Below are 21,835 nucleotides of genomic sequence, written 5' to 3' on the forward strand. Positions count from 1 at the left end.
TTCTATTGTTAGGTGATCTGATCCAGGTTGTACACGTAGTGTTTTATCTTTTTCTGCGATTGGATATCTTGATAAATTCTTTTATCTGAGTACTTAAATTCAACTTGAGGATCATTATGATTGACACCACTCTAGAAACTTTGCTCTTAACAGATTTTAATTAAACTGTAATTAATTAAAGAAAGTGTATGAGGGAAAGTGCATTGATATTGTGTTGTGTATGAAAATACCACTGATGAATATCTGTATTAAGGTACATAAATCAGTCATTTATACAGAATACTGTCAAACAATGAAACCAGTCGTACTTGTATACCATTATAGAATGTTACCAGTGGAATAAAATGGAATTACAACAGACATTTATTTGACAGATTAAAAGTTGAAGTTTAATCATTGAAAAGTGAAACTTTATATAGGAGCAAGCTCTTCTTAGTTTTTGAGTGATACAGGCCCTCTGTGCCTCTGGTTGAGTGATAATTTACCGCGGTACTTTCCGATTCTTCATTGCTATGAATAAATTCATCAAAATATTGAATTTCTATCCCAGAGACTGCAATTCATGTAGTGTCTGTTAATTTTTTTAGTTTTTTCTTTTCATATCTTTTAATGGGTTTTTATAATAAGTTTGTAATTTACATATTTAACTATACTTAATTATTGTAACCTACAAATTTTTCACCCAGTTGCAAGAAAAAAAAGATATCTGATGATATTGGTTTACTATTGATATGGTGAATACAGTGTCAATGTTTTCAATCTTGTGTATGAGATTAGTATACCATTTGTATGTTGAATACATTGTCAGTGTTTTCAATCTTGTGTATGAGATTAGTATACCATTTGTATGTTGAATACATTGTCAATGTTTTCAATCTTGTGTATGAGATTAGTATACCATTTGTATGTTGAATACATTGTCAATGTTTTCAATCTTGTGTATGAGATTAGTATACCATTTGTATGTTGAATACATTGTCAATGTTTTCAATCTTGTGTATGAGATTAGTATACCATTTGTATGTTGAATACATTGTCAATGTTTTCAATCTTGTGTATGAGATTAGTATACCATTTGTATGTTGAATACATTGTCAATGTTTTCAATCTTGTGTATGAAATAAGTATACATTTTGTATTTTTTCCTTATGACATTATATAATATATAGAAATAAAACAGAAATAATGATGTTGTTAAAATTAGATACCAAATTTGTGTTGTATTGCTCTGTATTATTTGTATTGTGAATTCAATCATCACCTCAATGTAGCAGTACTTCTCTGTGAATATTTATGTATCCTAACTAATTGGAAGTCTACTACACAACAATTTTTTGGTGAAAGGGGTACACCTATTGGATCTGGGAATGATCTGTTGGGAAATAATGCTGAGCAAAACTGTAACTGGACACGTACCACTCTTAAAGTTCCTGGTCAGGTCGGGGAACAAGTCCATGCCTTTCGTCTGTGTAATGCCTATTGGAACTCACAGGTAATGATTGAGTAAGACTGCAGGTATTTTTAACTTCTGTAATCAAGTTATCTCCCTGTTCATGGAAAGGTATTCTCATGTTGACTTATTTCGATACTCTTTGTTAGGTGTTGTCTAGCGTCTGTTGTACGACAGTATACTTTTTACATTAATTACTTCTAGTGGAAAAACCCCAAAGCAATTTCAATCAAACTTTTCATGGCCAAATATTTACCAAAATTGTAAATTGTATGGTTTCCATCCCCCCAGGGGCCTGAGTGACAGGAAAATAAAGGGTCAAATTGTCCTGAATTTCAAAAATCTTTGGCAGAATCAAATACTCTTTATGTATGGAATGGTCTAAAAGTGCTTAACCAAAATTATGAATTTCATAGCCTCAGGGTCACTCATTTCTCCCTTGTGGAGGGGAGGGGAAAGTATGTTGTGCCATAATTGCAAAATTTTGTATTCTCCTGAACTAACTCCTATGAGTTGTTGTAGGAGGCCGTTCAAGAGGATGTGGACTCACTGTTTCGTGGAATGGCCTCCACCCTTGGTGAACGAGAAGATCACATCATGGTGGCTGATCTTGCAGGTATGTACAGATATTTGTTTATTGAAATATAATTTTTAGAATTTTACTAGAGATGCTGGTAGTTAAGCATGTGTTATGTTGTGTGAGGCTGCCTGTCAGGGAAAAGGTAAACAATAACTGAACGCTTGAAATAAACATCTTTTTGAAATTTTTCACGTGACATCTTTTATGACATCACAATTACTGACACATTATTGTTCAATAAAAATGTTATATCACACAGTCACATGACTGAGGTTGTCAACATGAGGTCGGTAGGGGCTTGGGTAGGGAGGGGGATAGAAATTTTGAGAGGTTGTTTGGGGTAGGGAGGGGATAGGTATTTTGAGAGATGGGTGGAAATTTAGAGAAGGGAGGAGGATAGATATATTGAGAGTATGGTGAGGATTTGGCTAAGGGAGGGGGATAGGTATTTTAGAAGTTTGTGGGGTATTGTGATTATCTGAATATACACCTGTACTTTTGTCCTTTCCAGGTGATGTATTTGGCCCCCTGGAGTTTTCTCGACGTGACTTAGCTGCATTAAATATCCAGAGAGGACGTGACCATGGACTCCCTGACTACCAGGCTGTGAGAGAGGCTTTTGACCTGCCAAGACTTAATAGCTGGGATGAAATCAACCCTACTTTCCCCACAGATGTTCCAGCATCAACTATAGATGTAATGTTGTTTGAAATAACTTCAATGAAAAAGTGTCTACTTTATTTACAGTTCATGTTTGTATGTTTAAGTTACTAACAGACACTGCTGCCACTGCTTGGTCAGGGACTGAGATAAGAAAAGTGAAGACTTTTCATTTTACAAAATTTTTGTGAGTTGTGTAAATTTATATTGTTGTATTAATCTGAAATCATTAAATTACTTCTATAAGACAATCATTACCTCATCCGATTCAAATTTCATTTAAAACCTACTGGAACGTGTACATCAGAATTCTTGTTGGTATCAACTTGGGATAAGTTCAACCCCATGTTTTGTCTAAATATGAAGACAGTTAACTGATTATTGTTATTGAAAAAACATACAATATGGTTGCTTTATTTCCATGGTTAGTGAAAAACACACCTGAGATTTGATTTATATCATTTCCATGGTTACTAAGGAACACACCTGTGATTTGATGTATATAATTTCCAGGGTTAATAAGGAACACACCTGTGATTTGATTGGTATAATTCCTGTTGTTGGTGAAAAACACACCTGTGATTTGATTGGTATAATTTCCATCGTTAGTAAGGAACACACCTGTGATTTGATTGGTATAATTCCTGTTGTTAGTGAAAAACACACCTGTGATTTGATTGGTATAATTTCCATCGTTAGTAAGGAACACACCTGTGATTTGATTGGTATAATTCCTGTTGTTATTGAAAAACACACCTGTGGTTTGATTGGTATAATTTCCATCGTTAGTAAGGAACACACTGTGATTTGATTGGTATAATTTCCATTGACACTATTGATATAATTTTCACTATTTCCACATAATGCTAGTATTATAACTAATTAACTGCCTGTGATTCTAACATTAACCTTTTCTGAATACAGGCCATAGCTAACTTGCGACAGCTGTACATTGATAAAGGACTCAATGGATCAGTTCCTGATGATGTGGACTTGTTCACCGGAGGTCTCATGGAAACCACTTTTGATGGACCGGGCCCTCTCTTCCGTGCCATCCTTGTTGAACAATTCTGTCGTGTCAGAGATGGGGATAGGTTCTGGTATGAAAATAAGGACAATGGGTAAGTCTGAAACTGAAGGGCATTTCATACTTACTGTGTGTCCTTACATGTTTGTCCCACTGTGTCCTAAGTCAGTGTCATAACTCTGTCAACTTCCTTTCTGGGTGGATTTCTATCAAGCTTTTTGTGAAGGTCATCTCCAACAATACTTAAGATAAGTTGATGTTTTAAGGTTTCAAAGTCAAGGTCACCATTCCTTAGTTTTGTCAAATATTGATACTTGTTTGCAGTGGAATAAAGGCATCCATACCATCTAGACAGTTTTAACATGGTATATTGGTTTCCACCTCAGCTCGTATCAAAGTACTTGTAGCCTGTTATCATTGATTATTTGAGTAATCATATTTAAAGATTAAAGAATTTAAAAATGAAAATTTAAGTTGTGGATGCCAAACTTTTTTTTGACAGATTGTTTTCCCAGTTTGACATCGAAAGGATCAACAACTTCACCATCTTTGATGTCATTAAGAATGTCACCAATGTAGACGAGAGCCAGATCCAAATAGACCCTTTTATCCATGCTTCTAATGGTAGGTCAAAATATTTATATCACAAAACCCAGGTAAACATGGAAAGTCAACAAGACCCTTTTATCCATGCTTCTAATAGTAGGTCAAAATATTTATATCACAAAACCCAGGTAAACATGGAAAGTCAACAAGACCCTTTTATTCATGCGTCTGATGGTAGTTAAAAAATATTTATATCACTAAGCCCAGGTAAACGTGGAAGATAATTTCTACTCCTCCTTTGATAATTTTATATTTACATTTTATCTTTACATGGGTGTACTAATGCTTGTGTTTATCTGTAGCAATTAGCTTTGTGTGCCAGACATATCATGAAAGCCTGAAGATTTTTTAAGGTTATGATATTCATACTTTGGAATGGAAACATCAATTTTCTTTACATGTTTTGAATCTCGCAACAGATTTAGTGTATATATTGTAATATGAATATCTATAAGTAGTCAACTTTTTATTAGCATTGGTGAATGTTAAAAGATCAAAGGTCATTCAGTTGGTACTTTGTTAGAACATTTTTGTTCTATCCAAAAGATATTAAATAATCATTTTTGACAGAATTTTTAAAAATTTTATATGGATTGAACCTCTTTCTGAAAATTTAGCCCAAAAAATTACCTGCTCAAATGACATAGGCATGCTGGTTACACAGTTGTGTATGGTGCTTTCTGTTTGTTTGTGTGTTGAAACAGCTATTAGTTTCAATCAAAATCCATTTTAATAACTGTACTTGATGTCAAGGTTCCAATTCACTCATCCAAACCACATGTGATGGTGTTTATTTAAAAGTATACATGTGTGTCGAAATTCTAATGGCGATTTATATATACAGCTGGGACCTTGATTATAAAGCAAACTGAATTGTACAACTGTTAACAGGACACTAGTGTAGTATATATATATGGAAAAAAAATAATGCAAACACAAGAGTTAAGCTTAAGCGTCTTTAGTTGCATAACAACAGTAACCATTAGCATTTTCTGTGTTATACATTGTGGTTACAGATATCTGCCCTCAGCCTGAACAACTGAACATCTCAAGAACTAGAGACCTGAATGGACAGACATCCCTTGTCATTGAAAATTGTACAGCCTTTCAAACCTATGACTATTTCTTCAACAGTGAGATCTCATTTGCACTGACTTTTTTCGTAGTTGGACTTTGTGTACCAGGTAAACAAGCTTAATTAACTTGTTATATACTTCTATACCAATTGCCTTAGTGTCTGTCCGTGCACCTGTCTCTGGATTTATCCATGTGTGCATGTGTCCATTAGTGCACCTGTCCCTGGATTTGTTCATGCATACATGTGTCCATTAGTGCACCTGTCCCTGGATTTGTCCATGCATACATGTGTCCATTAGTGCACCTGTCCCTGGATTTGTCCATGCATACATGTGTCCATTAGTGCACCTGTCCCTGGATTTGTCCATGGATACATGTGTCTATCAGTGCACCTGTCCCTGGATTTGTCCATGGATACATGTGTCTATCAGTGCACCTGTCCCTGGATTTGTCCATGGATACATGTGTCTATCAGTGCACCTGTTCCTGGATTTGTCCATGTATACATGTGTCCATCAGTGCACCTGTCCCTGGATTTGTCCATGGATACATGTGTCTATCAGTGCACCTGTTCCTGGATTTGTCCATGTATACATGTGTCCATTAGTGCACCTGTCCCTGGATTTGTCCATGGATACATGTGTCTATCAGTGCACCTGTCCCTGGATTTGTCCATGGATACATGTGTCTATCAGTGCACCAGTGTGTTTGCTCAGTAGCACATATTGTTGACATATTGTTGATATCCACACCATAGCAATAAAACATCAACTTCCACTTAAAGAATTAAATGATCAGAGGATGGTTGATATACCTAAGTCAGTTTCAGCTCATAATTTCATTTTAAACCTCCCCTCCACCCAGCTTTGTAATGGGGTTATACATTAGTAAACAATTAGTCTGTCTGGTCCATCCATATGTTCATGTGTATGCCCATGTCCACAGCAAATGTTAATTGAGTTCCAGAAATCTCACGAACCCCTCCACAGATTTTGATTCATTTGTACATGTTATCACATTTTGTTCTACACTTCATTATATGTTGGTGGTCATTAGTCGACGTTAAAGGACGTTAAACACTGTAACACTTTTGAAATTAAGAAAAAAAATATTTAAATCATGAAGTCACACACAACTCTGTTGACCATGTATAAGAGAGCAGATCTACACAAGTCTCTGTTATTTACTTGTTTCTAGCTCACATGCCCATCCTTTGTCAACTTTTTCTTCTGAAAAATCATTTGATGAAAGGTCATAATGTTGGCTTGTAGTTTCCTTAGATGAAATCCTATATGGTGTATGATAAAAATGACCTTGACCTATTTTCAAAGACACAAGGGGTCAGACATTTTTAAACACTCAAACTGCTTCTGAAAATCTTTATGATGTTATGATGTTTTGCTAGAAGGATCCTATGATGAAACCAGACAACATTTACAAAAAGAGAAGACATTGTTCTGATGACTTTCATTTATTTTCAAGATCACAGAGTCACATTTATTCAATGACTAATAGGTTTTTAGAATGTGCAAAATGAAAATGATATATATCAAGGTCATAGGGGTCACTTTGTTAAAACAAATAAGTTACTTCATCTGATCAACCAAAAGGTCTACAATAACTGTTTTGACTGAAAAACAGTCCCTAGGTTGAAGGCTGATAAAACTTTGCAAATAAAGATTACCAAGACCCTAGCATGGCCAAGGTCACTGTGACCAAATTAGGTTAAAGCAGTCCTCCAGCTTCTTCAGGCGAACAAGAAGACCAAGAATCATGATATTTAGCTGAAACTTAATGGACCACTCTTAAAAAATGAAAATGATCACAATCTACAATCAGTTACAGAGGTCAAATTTGTTCATATACTGAACTGACTTGAAAATAATTATAGATTTTTTTTATTAGAAAGTGGAACAAATTGTTACTTGAATACACTTATAAAGAATTACTGCTACATATATTGAAGGTTTTTTAAGTTGTGCATGAAATTTTGTTGAAAAACAATGCGAAGTATAGCACTCAGGTAAGTGTTTTGTTATCATATTTGTCTTCTCTTTAATTTGCTGTAGCAAATTCTTATTGTTAGTTATATTAAAGGTTAAACTAATTACCACAACTATGTATCATTGTTTTAAAATTTCCAATGATGTTGTGTTTTCAAACAGCAACTGTAGGCATCATGTGGCTTTTGGCTAAGCGTAGGATAAAAAACATGACCTTGAGGAAAAAGAAAGTTGCAAAGAAAGTGAGAGGTGGTGATCCAAACACATTTGAGGGTAAGTATATTCAATATTTCTTTATACTCCTGGCATTTCATTGCGATGGGATGGGATAGGGAGGGCAGCAAAATATATTGTTGCCTATATTGTCCAACCAATCCTGTTCCAGACCAAATGAATGTGACATTTTTAGAAACTCTCAACAGATTTGGTTCATATTTATGCCACAGTGACATAACCTTAAGGTGGATATTTTTCAAGGTTAAAGGGTCATTCAGACTTGTCAGAGTGCATTCATGTCTTACATACATTTTTCTAGTTTGTCCAGAAGCAAACTGTTGGAAAATTTCATCATGGTTTATATTCTTAAAGAAGGATGGTGTGATGCAATGTGATGGAAATATACTTGAATTCCTTACAAACTGTTATTAGCCCTTTGACTGTTCAACTTGCTGCCTCATATTAGTTCAGATAAGGACAATAGATATTGAAAATATAAGTCTGTTGTTTCAGTTTTGGAGTGGGTAGGCCATAAAGATGGTGAAAGAAACATTAAAATCGGACTTGATAATCAGCGCCGTAAGATCCATGTCAGTGATCGGCGCGGCAAACCACTGCGTATGATTGACTTGCGACAACGTGGGGACGTCCAGATTCGGCCAGTCTATGTTTGGCTGGAGGATGATCACTCCAACACAATGTGTTCTGTGCGAGCTGAAGGAGAGATTGACTTGGTAGGTTAAGACTAACAAAAAATTGATCATGTACCGTTTTTGACCTAATTAGTTCAGCAACTCTTATTCAGCCCCCATTTTTAAGGAAATAGGATAGATGTGCTAAATTAAGGACCATAAGAAAGTTGTTTACTACTTGTTGCTGATCTACATAACAACACTTACCCATTTAACTTGTTAACTCCCATGGTATACACAATCCACTTAGTAATTGAGATTAATTTTACTCTCTTTTCAATTCAATTTATTTTGTTTTAGCCTACCATTTCATGAAGGAATTTTCCCCTGTTTAATAAAAGTTTAAGTCAGCAGTAGTGATGTACTCGATTTTAAGCTAGATATCCAGGGTTCACTTTTCTGTGTGAAGATGAAAAGGTGTGAGGGCATCTGCCCAACAACATAGATTTTCCCTGGTATTCTGCTTTCCTCCCAAAGGGAGACCACTCGGGTGCTTCCATCCAGGTCAACAAGAATAATTAATATAATTTTGAATAACTTGTTTTGCAATTAAAACAGGTTTCAGTATACTGAAAAGGGTCTCAGTAATGCTAACTGACTGAAATCCTCTGTACAGTAGTAATATATTACTGATTACAGACTTAGATATCTAACCTGATATCGATCGGTACTCTGTAAAAATTCTACTTCATGTAAGTCTGTTGTTTTTTAAAAGGTGCTGAAGTTTGCTGACATAGAAGACAGGACAGAATTCATTCAGAAGCTAGAGGTTTTTCTGAGCTCGATCAATGTTGATTTAAACCAAACAAATATGAGACATGACATCATCCTGAACAATGCTCAGACCAAAGACAAGCGGCAGAAACTTCTGGATAAATTCTTCCGAATTGTATCACTCCAGGTATTCAGCATTTTTTATTGCAACATACCTAAGATGACGAAACTGTATGAATAATAGTGTTGATCCGATACACTGTATCACCAATAAGAAATACTGGTTAGTCAGTGACCAGTGAGGCCAACATTTGATGAAAAAACCGAACTATTTTGTATAAGGAGGGAATTTGTGTGGCTTGTTGTGTTAAATATTGGGAAGATTTTTTGGATGATATAAATTTTTGCTATGAATAATTTTTCCCAGAATACATGGAACAGATTCCTGTTTCCTCTTTTAATGTAATTTCCAAGGTACAGATTTTTTTGCGATCTCATTCCATCCCTCAAAAAATAGAACCTCTTGAAATAACCTCTAAGAGATGGTGTCTGTCACTCAGCTGGTAGAGCATTCTTCACTAAATGTTTCTTTTGGAATAGCTGTAGATCATTGTGCCACAGATCCTTTCAAATCCTGTTAGGGTTCTTGGCAGGAATGTGCTTTTGTCTGTTACTTCACACATTATGGCACTATAGTTAAGACAATGCACCACTATAAGGAAATTTAGATTGACATACATACAAAAGAACCATTGTAACAGCTAAAAGTACATTTTAACACTAGAGATAATTGCTTCTTAGCCTAGCATATTTGTTAGATTTGGAAGGAATCCACATTCAAAATCAGATGTGGTGGTGTGATGACTTATTGAATTACTACCAGTAGGGATAAATATTTTCAAAACATTTGGGAAATGAGGTGAAAATATTGAGAGTTTGGATGAATTAGAATGTTTTTTTATCAATTCTGTCAGGCAGATGTTTAGCATTGTCTGCCTATTTACTGTTATAGATAAAGCTTTAAATAAGTGCATCACTAATATTATCTCTATAACAAAATTTTCATAAATTTTTCCTCAACATAAAATTAATACATTAATTATCTAATGCCAAAGCTTTCCATTCCATGAACTTGCTTGTTACAGGCATTCCAGGGTACTGCTGAGGATATGGCGATGGAACCATTGGACATGGACACTTCCAAACAACTGGCAGATATTAGACTGACACGTACAGAATTTGCAGAAGCATTTGGCCTGAAACCAACATCAATCTTTGTCCGCAATATGTTTCTGCTGGTGGATGCTGACAAGTCTGGTTTTGTAAACTTCAGAGAATTTCTGGACTTCTTTGTGGTATTGTCATCACGTAAGTTTTTTGAGTGACGGTTTTACCTTTCAGAATTTAGGTCAAATTCAGTCAAAGCTGAACCATTGACGAGCCTATTCTGTACATATATGTATAAAATCGTATTTCAAAATGCTAATCATGAAGAGATAAACACACTCGGGCTACAAGGATTGCGTGTGACTCATGTCCTCCCATGAGTCATGTTCCCATGATTATAAGGAAACAGTTGAGATTTCAAATTTACAACCCATTACTGAAATTGATAGACATGTGAAAGTGAAAACACTTTAACTTAATGAGACTACCTCTCGTGCCTTGCCCTGCCCAGGTGTCTTGCAATGTCCTTGTGTATTGCTCCCTAATGTATTATTATGCCCAAATCATTGTTGTCCATCATGTCTGGCCGTCCCTTAGTTTCTTGCATTCCCCTCCCCTCTCCTGGTGTCTTGCCCTTCTCAAGTGTCTTGTCCTCCACTATACTAGTATTTTTTCATCCCCTTCCTTAGTGTATGTTGCTCTCCCTGATCCTTGATCCCCTACTGATGGCCAAGCGTCTTGCCCTCCTCTACCCTAATGTCTTTCCTTCAACTGATCTCTTATATGTCTTAACCTTAATTAGTGTCTTGCCCTCCCCTACCTATTGTCTTACACTTCACTGTCCTAGTGTCTTGTACTCTCCTGATGTCCTGTTCTTTATGTTTCGCCCATTCCTTTAATAGTATCTTGCCCTCCTTCATTGTCTTACCATTCTTTACCATAGTGTCTCGCCTTTTCCTTCTGTAATATCTTGCTCTCTCCAGATGTCTTGCCCTTCTTTACCATAGTGTCTCGCCTTTTCCTTCTGTAGTATCTTGCTCTCTTCAGATGTCTTGCCCTTCTTTACCATAGTGTCTCGCCTTTTCCTTCTGTAGTATCTTGCTCTCTTTAGATGTCTTACCATTCTTTACCATAGTGTCTTTCCCATTCTTCTCCTAGCATCTTGTCCTCCCATTCTTGTTCTTCTATACCCTAGTGTCTTACCCTTCCCTACCCTTGTGTCTTGCCCTCCTCCAATGAAATGTCTTGTCCTTCCCTTACCTATTGTTTTACCTTCCTTCCCTAGTGTCTTATCCTTCCCTACTCAGTTGTCTTTCCCTCCTCCAACAATCATGGTAGCATGGTTAGTTTGATATTTTTGAATGTCTGTTTTACGATAGAATATTTTAGGTGTTATATACTTACTTATATGTATGGATATTTAACAGTGAACCATTGGAAAAAGTCTGAGTGGGTCTGTAACTTTATATTATTCAGAGGATTCCGACAGTAAAGTGCAGCTGATCTTTAACATGTATGACATCGGACAGAAGGGTGTACTCTCCAAGTCAGACTTCTCAAAAATGATAGCGTAAGAAATTTTTGAAGCTTTGACTTTTCAAATCATTTTCATACTTGCCAAGTCTTCCTGTTCTTGACTAGAGTCTCTAATTTATCTCAATTGATTTTGCAATTTTCATTGTACTGAAATAATTTGGCTTATTCTTAATCTAAGTTCATAACATTATAGATGACTGTAATAATATGTTAAAACACAAACTTGATTGATTTTAAGTAACAGTGATCTCTAGTTTGTTGAAGACTTTTTACCTTGAGATATCTAGCTTTCCGGTTTTAATGCCTTGGTAGGTATGCATTTGGTGTACACTTTGCAGAAGTTATTCTTTCATAGCGGCTAAATGAACTTTTATAGATTAAGAAGAAAGGAGAAGAAACACAGAAGAACTTTTCTGTGGACAATACAGCACTGATTATTTAGTTATAACAAATATTAAGATATACCAAGTGTTACACTGGCTTGGAAAAGTGGACATTTTTAATTCTTAAGTGGATGATATGTATCTTTTTAATCTTTACACTCATAAATATTTCTAGCTATGACCACAGTAGCATAACACTGTTTTTTTTTTTAATTTTGGTACTTACACAATAAGCTGTTCTCACCGTTTTATTTTTTTGTCTTATATGTCAAATGCTTTGATTATATTCATTAAATATTTGATATTTTTGTATTGCTTTAACATATGGGATGATATACAATATTTTATTTTGCAATAAGCAAGGGGAGCTGGCACATAAACTTTAACAAAAAAAGGGTGATGGTCTTATTGCTTTATAATTGCTCGCATTTTTATTGTACAGTAGTTGACGTGAATGGTTTTATGCCAGGACAGATGGGCTTATTATCAAATATAGAATTACTAACTGTTGTGGGCTTATTTCCAAACATGGGCTTATTACCAAACATGTGCTCTTACCAGACATGGAATTACTGTTGGTCATATTTTTTGTTACCAGATTTGGTTTAATATTACAAGACATGGGCTTATTACCAGGACAGGTGGGCTTATTACCAGACATAGGTTTATAACCAAAGAAATACTTTAGTAATACCTACGTAACATTTAATCACCGAAGTCTCATTAGTGTATATCTGACACTCCAACCTGACAAACTTCACACCAAACACAAGAACTAAAGCTTATTTACCAGATCATTTACATAAGTCAACAATATTCGATAACATGTTGATATTTCAAAAGATTTTTATCTTTATGAGTTTTATCTTTTTGTAAAACATTCAGATCCCTCCTGGACTTGTCGGACTCCACCTTGGACAAAAGTAAAGTGGCAGATCTCATCTCCTCCATGTATCGTGTTGCTAATGTGAGGGAGGGATCTGATATGACATTTACGGACTTCAAAAAAATCTTTGAAGATGAGGAATATGCCAAAACGCTTGCTAATGCTAGACTGGATCTGGATGGTAACATTTTAATCAAATAAAATTATTGTACCAAGTTCAAATCAATATGAAATCTTTTAAAATTTTCTGTACTAGTTCGGAATGTTTTCTGTTTTGTTTAAGAATCAATTCATAATTATTGTTACAAGGATATAATCTAGTGTCAGTAAATATAAGGGATACAGAACTCAGGCTAAAAAGTTAGGAGCTTTTCTGTTCTGACCCAAATTTTGCTGTCTTCTTTGCTTACTTGATTGATGTCTCCTTTTTTTCTCATTTTAGTATAAAGCAGATTTTTTTCTTCATTTTTGTATGAAGCAATACCTTTGTTAAAGGAATTAGTTTTTAGAAGAAAGACAAGTTTCTGTATTTTTCCTCAATTAAGGTCACAGATACAGGTGCCATATATTAATTAGTGTGTCCATCTGTTAGTGGTTTTTGCTTTTTGCACTATGTTAGTCAAAGTACAAGGGATTCCTTCCAAAATTGGAGGTATACATATCAATATTTCCCTGTATCATTAGATGTGTTCAGGTAATTTGAAGGATTGTTAAAAATTTAAATGACTGCTTATCAGCCATCTTGAATTTTGACAATTGACAAATTACTTTAGAGTTTTATGTTTTGTTCAAATTCTTTTGAACTATAGATATTTAACCCATGTCCCTTAGGGATTTTCTTATTTTGGCAAGTTCCACCCTTATCTAATAAGACTGCAGTGATGTGATTGGCTTATTCATCTGTGCACAATCGTTGAAGCTTGCATAGTATTCAAGTCAGTGAATTAAAGTTCTTTGGAGTCATTGCTTAATATTGTGTCATTGGATCTAATCTTTCTCAACCACAGAAAATCTGATTTAGTTGAAGTGATGTCTGTACTGTATTTTCTTGGAATTAGACAATCTGCAATTTAACCAGAGACATATTTTACAAAAGACATATTTTACAACTGTCTTTATATATTTTGAAATATCTATCCTGAAGTGAGGTTTTCATGTCAATCTATATTTATACAATGCAGAGATGCCATATCATTTGTTCAGGTTGAAAATCACTTTTTGTCTGGCAGGAATGTCTCAGGAAGCTCAATCTCATACTAAGAAAAGAAAGAACAACCTCCAATCAAAAAGCCAGACACTGAAGAGGAATTATGAGTAAGTATTCCTTGATAGACATGCACTACAAATTACACATTTTAGGTATTAGTCGGATCTGCCATACATTTCAAGCCAACAGTCAGACCTAGGCTGACCGATGTGCCAAGAATACAGCCAAACCTAGTATAGTCAACCCCACCACTCATTTCATGTGCAGTCAAAACTGCCTTGTAAGTTATTTACTACATTTGTACAATTGCATTTCGACTATATCATAAAACCTGCCACACTCTCTAAGTATAAAGTCAGACCTGACACACATTCTAAGTATAAAGTCAGACCTGACACACATTCTAAGTATAAAGTCAGACCTGCCACACATTCTAAGTATAAAGTCAGACCTGCCACACATTCTAAGTATAAAAGTCAGACCTGCCACACATTCTAAGTATAAAGTCAGACCTGACACACATTCTAAGTATAAAGTCAGACCTGCCACACATTCTAAGTATAAAAGTCAGACCTGACACACATTCTAAGTATAAAGTCAGACCTGCCACACATTCTAAGTATAAAGTCAGACCTGACACACATTCTAAGTATAAAGTCAGACCTGCCACACATTCTAAGTATAAAGTCAGACCTGCCACACATTCTAAGTCAGACCTGCCACACACTCTAAGTATAAAGTCAGACCTGACACACATTCTAAGTATAAAGTCAGACCTGACACACATTCTAAGTATATAATCAGACCTGACACAAATTCTAAGTATAAAGTCAGACCTGCCACACATTCTAAGTATAAAGTCAGACCTGCCACACATTCTAAGTCAGACCTGCCACACATTCTAAGTATAAAGTCAGACCTGACACATTTTTCCAGTATAAAATCAGACCTGCCACATATTTCCAGTATAAAGTCAGACCTGCCACATATTTCCAGTATGAAATCAGACCTGCCACATATTTCCAGTATGAAATCAGACCTGCCACATATTTCCAGTATAGAGTCAGACCTGCCACATATTTCCAGCATAAAGTCATACCTGCCACATATTTCCAGCATAAAGTCAGACCTGCCACACATTCTAAGTATAAAGTCAGACCTGCCACATATTTCCAGCATAAAGTCACACCTGACACACATACTAAGTATAAAGTCAGACCTGCCATACATTCCAGCATAAAGTCACACCTGACACACATTCTAAGTATAAAGTCAGACCTGCCATATATTTCCAGCATAAAGTCAGACCTGACACACATTCTAAGTATAAAGTCAGACCTGCCACATATTTCCAGCATAAAGTCACACCTGACACACATACTAAGTATAAAGTCAGACCTGCCATACATTCCAAGCATTAAGTCACACCTGACACACACATAAAGTCAGACCTGCCACATATTTCCAGCATAAAGTCACACCTGACACACATACTAAGTATAAAGTCAGACCTGCCATACATTCCAAGCATTAAGTCACACCTGACACACATACTAAGTATAAAGTCAGACCTGCCATACATTCCAAGCATTAAGTCACACCTGACACACATACTAAGTATAAAGTCAGACCTGCCACATATTTCCAGCATAAAGTCACACCTGACACACATACTAAGTATAAAGTCAGACCTGCCATACATTCCAAGCATTAAGTCACACCTGCCACACATTGAAAAGAGTTAGACCCAGGGCTGGATAATGGGGAAGGTTCCTGGTTTCCAGGTTAACTATTTTAAAAAAACCCATTAGATTCTTGCTAAGCTTTTTTATTGACTATATATTTATCTTTATATTAATTATATATTTATTGAAGCTTTGTTGTCCCAAGAGGCCATACAAAATACTTCTCACCTGCTTGTTCACTGGGTTTATCCTCCCATGAATGATCAAGGTTTATTTGAGGTGGGGTCTCCTTGTAGAAGCTGGTAGTTGACTCACAGCAAACTGGGGTAAAGTGTCTTTCTCAAGGACTTATCCATGATAGGGAGATCCCTATATCTGGTTTCAGAGAAACACAAACCATTCTAAGTAAAATAATGTTTGAGAGGTCACATATCTATCTACATTGATGTTGCTTTTTTTGGGAGAAGGAGGTTTGGCTATTTCAATCATTCATCACACATGAAAACTTGTGTTTAGTGATGAAAGAATTTAAGAGTGAGATTTTTCTGTATGATTTTATTCAATAGAGAAAAACCAAAAAAGCACAAAAAGAAATCAAAAGAGTAAGTGAAAGCATATGTTATGTTTATGTCAATATATATAGTCTTCAGCACTCTTATTATCCATGTAACATAACCAACAAGTGCCCCTGTACTGTATCCTATATACCCTTGTTGGTATATATTTTCACAGGGCTAAATTTTCATGGTTTTTAAAACATACTTCTTTGTTTACACTTGATTTCATGGAAACATGTAGCTCAACAAATTTATTTGTATTGATTTCAACAGTTCATGGACTTTTAAACTCATGGATTAACTGTAATCACGAAACCAACAAAAATAAATCTCCTATGAAAATTAATGATTTGACAGTATGACACTTTTATTTTGTTATAATATTAAGTTGTATGATCATAAATATAAAAACCATAATCTAAATTTAGCACATTACCATATTTAGATATATTGAATATAAATCAAATATTTATAAACAAGTATCAATATACACCTGTCATCTGAAAACTTGTTACAAAAGACTTTAATGGAACCATTGAAAATGTCTTTCCATAAAATTCATTAAAATATCAGTTTATGAAACTTTTTTGTAGGTTCGTCTCAATTCTTAAATTTGCATGTTAAAATTTTTGGGAATAATGGGGAAGAAAAAAGGGTGTTCTCTGAGTGCTGACAAGAAAAATGGTTTTCAGATTTCCATCTTGGGTTTGGACAGTTGAAATTTGATATTGTATTTTCTAAAAAAAAAAGCTGGATGGTTGGTTGGTTGGTTGACAGGTTTTCAGTCTCAGCGACTCCTCCTATGTCAGGGCATCATCTCACCGATGAACGTCACTGTTCTGGCGAAGTGTTTTGTGCTGGATGGAATGAATTTCTTTATTTATACAGTAATTGCTATTAAGATTTAAATTGCAAGGAATTCTCTTGGTCCATACTTTTATATGTTTGATATTTGAAACAAATGGCTGACAGAAAATGATCTTTGATTTTGGCAATTCAGCTTTGTTGTTACATTGTACTACTGAGACAGAGAATCTCAGGGTCCTGTATCACTTAGAGGTGTATCCACACCCATCCCTTAGAGGAAGAGGTCAGGTATGCCCTCAATCACCTCGTAGAAGAGGGCAAGTGTGCCCTCACCCCATAAAAGGGCAGGTATGTCATACCTGAACAGGAAGAGCCATCAAGCTGAACTGGCTGCCATTTCCATTGTTGGGCAAGGTGCTTTAGACACATTAAATCAATTCTGTGTTAATTATGTATTAAAATAGGTTTCTGTCCTGTGTTGGTCATGTTCAGCATATAATCTAGTTCTGGTGAACAGCACACCTCTTGTGCATGTCAGTATTATAACAAGTTTTTAGCATGGTGTATGTAAATAAACAATATATGTATATATATATTTTGGTACTGTGCATTATTTTTTCTTAAATCCAGTGAAGTAGTGTTTTGCTGAAATGAATGATATGAAGTTCATGCGATTTAAATTAGAATGGTTTATAAGAGTTAATGAGAGGACTATTGTATTGTATACACCACAGTAACATGAAGATGACATTTACCTGGGGCATTGAAAGACTGACTACAGATAAATAAGAAAGAATTACCTGTATGACGGTACATTTTGTATACTGCTGGGTACTCACAATAACAAACCAAACAATTACATCCCAAATATTTTTGGAAATCAGGCTTTTCTGTTTGAGAAATTGGTCCCTGTATCACTTAGAAATGTCCCATGTCAGTTTCTCTGAACCATTTGAAGAACCATCTAAGATTAATCAATATGCTTATAATAACTACATACAGCTGTGCATGACTGTTTTAAATATATTATACTGTGTGTTTCACATTTTAACCACAGCAAAGGGTCGAAAGGTAGAGGACTGTCAGGTAGGAGAGGAACAATGGTCAAAGTGACGACAAAGAAGATTGGATACCCAAAGACAAAGATTGGCCAACTGTGGTTCGAGTTTACATCAAAAGTAGCCACCTACCAACTGGTCATCTTTTGGACGGTCCTCTACACACTCTGTCTGATGGGCGTCTTTACAGAACGTGCTTTCTGTATGTGTAGATATTACATTAACAGCATGTAGATATTTTTTTATTCGAGTTCTTGGATCAGGCTCATAACCATAGACAAATTTGTTCTTTTTGATAATCAGTAAGATTTGAGTAATAATGATAATGAAGTAAGTGATAGTGTTGTCATATTGAGGCAAAAGGTTTGTTAATGAGGTAGGAAATTATATTTCCTGGAGAAAAATTGTGGTTGATCTAAGATATCACGATCTAATGCTGGCTGTACATGTCTTATTGAAAGGCAGTCCACTGATCAAGATCACTTGTCAGCAAATTTTTATTTAGGCTCAGATAATCAGATATTGTTTTATATTGAGATATTACAAAGATGGACTTAAAGCCTATTTAATTAAATAATTGTGGTGAGGTGGTACATATTTCATTGAGAATGTTTGAGTGTCTTTGTCTCAGATAGTCTAGGCTGAATCCAAAGGATTGAAATTGTTCAAACCCTCAGCTTTAGATTGATTAATCTGACTAAATATTGTCACCATATCCTTTCATTAATTTTCAATTCAATTTATTTCTTAATGTTTTAAAATTAAAATGTATTTAATCTGTGCTATAAATTTGTAATTATTTTAATTTTGGCTCTGCATCGAGATGCGGATGCCCTGTAGCAATCAGCTCATCTGTCTGTCCGTTTTTTGGTCTGTATACAGTATCTCGAATTGGGGAAAAGGCACTCATACTTTATGGCAAGCCTCCATAAAGGATGTGCTTGCTTGGGGTATGTAGCTTTTCATCTCCCAAGTTAAAATTCAAGGTCACTATTGCTGGAAGTAGAAAATCAGTTTCTGTGTGATAACTGGAGTTTGCTTTGCCCAATCTAACTTCATACAATGCTTCCTTGACCTTAGAACTTGGGATATTGCTTCTTATATCCCAAGTTCTAAGGTCAAGGTCACTGTTATTACAAATAAAAAAATCAGATTGTTGAATGTATTTGTAAGTATGTTTTTTTTTTTTTTATTTGTAAAAGTCTTTCTTGACTTTTGTGGCAGAGTGTACTAAAGGTCTTGCCAGAAATCTGCCAGTTTGAGGTGTGTGTGCCAAAGGGTTGGTTGGGGGAGGGATTTATGAATTGCTAAATGGTGTTGTACATTACAGATTATTCGGTAGAACGTGAACATGCAGGACTTCGTCGTATTGCTGGATATGGAGTGACAATAACTCGAGGAGCAGCCAGTTCCATGATGTTTACATACTGCCCACTGCTTATTACCATGAGTCGAAACTTGATCACATTCTTCCGAGAGACTTCCCTGCACCGATTTTTCCCTTGGGACTCGATGCATTTCCTGCACAAGTATATTGCATTCTGGGCTCTCTTTTTCACATGTAAGTTCACATGGTCATGACAACAATAAAAAAGAGTAGCAGTTAAAGGAAAAATAGATTAAGAGGAGGTATCATTTACATGTAGGATAAATAGAAGGTTGAAGGATACTCATCACAAAGATTTTTGGACTCAAGATCAACGAAGATTTAAGTGTCTAATTACATACATAAAAAGTAATTTAGGAGAAAGTATAAGTCAAACTTATAATTGATGGGGAACTACATTTTGTAATAATACATAATATATGGTAACTGCCTTACCATGCCCTTTTAATTACATGTAATGTAGTCTGATTCTTTCTCCAGACACTGTATGGAAGAAAAGTGTTTTTATATATATTTTGTGATGTGATGCTTTCATTCTTACAGTGGTCCATGTTGTTGGGCACAGTATCAACCTGTACCACATATCCACCCAGTCATCAGGCGACCTGAATTGTATATTCCGTGAATACTTTAGAGCGTAAGAAATTTTCACTCCTGTCATTTTTAATTTGTTTTATTTCAAATGTTGATGATCAACAAAAATTGTAATGAGATTATGCCCTGGTCTGACATGGATGATAAGTGAATTCCAGATTTCAAACAAAATGATTAAGTCACAAGATGAAATATCTGACATTTACATGCGATTGGCGTTTATCTAAACACACAGTGTCAGAAAATATATAAGACATGTTTCATTGACTGTGTACAAACGTTTTATTGAGGGAGTGATTTGGAAAATATCATTCTTTATCATTCAAAAGTTGGCAGAGATATGTTATCTGTTTCCAGACAAGATGTCCTTGCTTCTTTTCACTACTGGACCTACACCACTATCACAGGTAGAGTAATCAATACACAACTATTATCCTAACTATTTTGGTTGACACAAATTTTAGCATTCCAAGCAATTTCATAATATCTTTTATCAAAAAGATTGGGTTCTAGTCAATGAGTTTAAAGTTGTTTTTAAAAGACATTATTTACATACTTTAAAATAGGTAACAAGTATATGATTTCTTTTGATAAAAATATTTCACAGGTGAAAGTATTTCCTCAGAAATTATATTTTATTAATTTGACTTCTTATTTAAAATCCGCAGGAATCACTGGAATCATTTTGACCTTAATAGTGATTGTGATGTACGTGTTTGCGATGCCGTATGCTCGTCGTTACGTCTTTAATGCCTTCTGGACGACACACAAGTTCTACGTGTTGCTGTATTTATTCAGTATCCTGCACGGCGCAGCACGTCTTGTTCAACCACCTCTATTCTGGTTGTACCTCCTCCCATGCCTCGTTATTTTTGTCATTGATAAAATGATCAGTGCTAGTCGCAACACGATTGAAATTGGAGTTATCAGTGCTGATCTTTTACCTTCAGGTGTGTATAATGTGCACAGGTGTGTTACAGTATAATGTCCACAGGTGTTTTACAGTATAATATGCACAGAAAGTGAATTGTTGCTGACTAAAAGATGCAGAAATTTGGAAAGTTACTAGCCATGAAAGGTAGATGCTCTATGATATAATATTACCATGATTGTATGGCATTGATACAATAAAACCTTACCTATCCCAGTGGTGTATTACCACACCGTAAACTGTCAATAATATGGGGTATTGCAAGTAATGCAGACTAATTATAGGATAGTATGCTTGTTTTTATGCATATATTGGAATTTAGATCATGAATATTGGTTTAAACATGAGAAATCCAATGTTTAAATGACAAAAATCATGGTCTTATCTCCAGTTTATGTATAAAAATTAACATACTATCCCCGTTCTAAAATAATTTTGGTATAAGGTTGATGTAAATTGCAATATCAACAAAATTTAACAAAATATGAGATCTTCACAATTTCGTTAGAAACCATCTGTCATGTGTTCTTAGTCAATCAAAATGTTGTATTTTTTGTCCACCTTCAAGTCTTCTTCTGTAAAACCAGAAAACCCTATATGTCAACATGTGAT

The 21,835-nt window shown here is 35.2% G+C and overlaps 1 protein-coding gene across 1 annotated transcript in view; it reads left to right on the forward strand.

Moving 5' to 3' along the window:
- Positions 1–21,835, forward strand: part of LOC132551976 (dual oxidase 1-like) — a 35,829-nt gene that overhangs the window by 8,488 nt on the left and 5,506 nt on the right. Inside the window, exons 9-26 of the mRNA XM_060216120.1 lie at positions 1,345–1,492; positions 1,973–2,066; positions 2,542–2,726; positions 3,615–3,811; positions 4,220–4,341; positions 5,340–5,507; positions 7,566–7,676; positions 8,133–8,353; positions 9,027–9,212; positions 10,171–10,393; positions 11,669–11,762; positions 12,997–13,178; positions 14,227–14,311; positions 18,311–18,513; positions 19,642–19,872; positions 20,242–20,335; positions 20,650–20,699; positions 20,961–21,242. Coding sequence (XP_060072103.1) covers positions 1,345–1,492; positions 1,973–2,066; positions 2,542–2,726; positions 3,615–3,811; positions 4,220–4,341; positions 5,340–5,507; positions 7,566–7,676; positions 8,133–8,353; positions 9,027–9,212; positions 10,171–10,393; positions 11,669–11,762; positions 12,997–13,178; positions 14,227–14,311; positions 18,311–18,513; positions 19,642–19,872; positions 20,242–20,335; positions 20,650–20,699; positions 20,961–21,242 — 2,876 coding nt within the window. The remainder of the gene's footprint in view (positions 1–1,344; positions 1,493–1,972; positions 2,067–2,541; positions 2,727–3,614; positions 3,812–4,219; positions 4,342–5,339; positions 5,508–7,565; positions 7,677–8,132; positions 8,354–9,026; positions 9,213–10,170; positions 10,394–11,668; positions 11,763–12,996; positions 13,179–14,226; positions 14,312–18,310; positions 18,514–19,641; positions 19,873–20,241; positions 20,336–20,649; positions 20,700–20,960; positions 21,243–21,835) is intronic.

Source organism: Ylistrum balloti, unplaced genomic scaffold (genome assembly GCF_031769215.1).
Source record: "Ylistrum balloti isolate Yb309-2 unplaced genomic scaffold, AGI_CSIRO_Ybal_v1 Utg370230, whole genome shotgun sequence".
Lineage (NCBI taxonomy): Eukaryota > Metazoa > Mollusca > Bivalvia > Pectinida > Pectinidae > Ylistrum > Ylistrum balloti.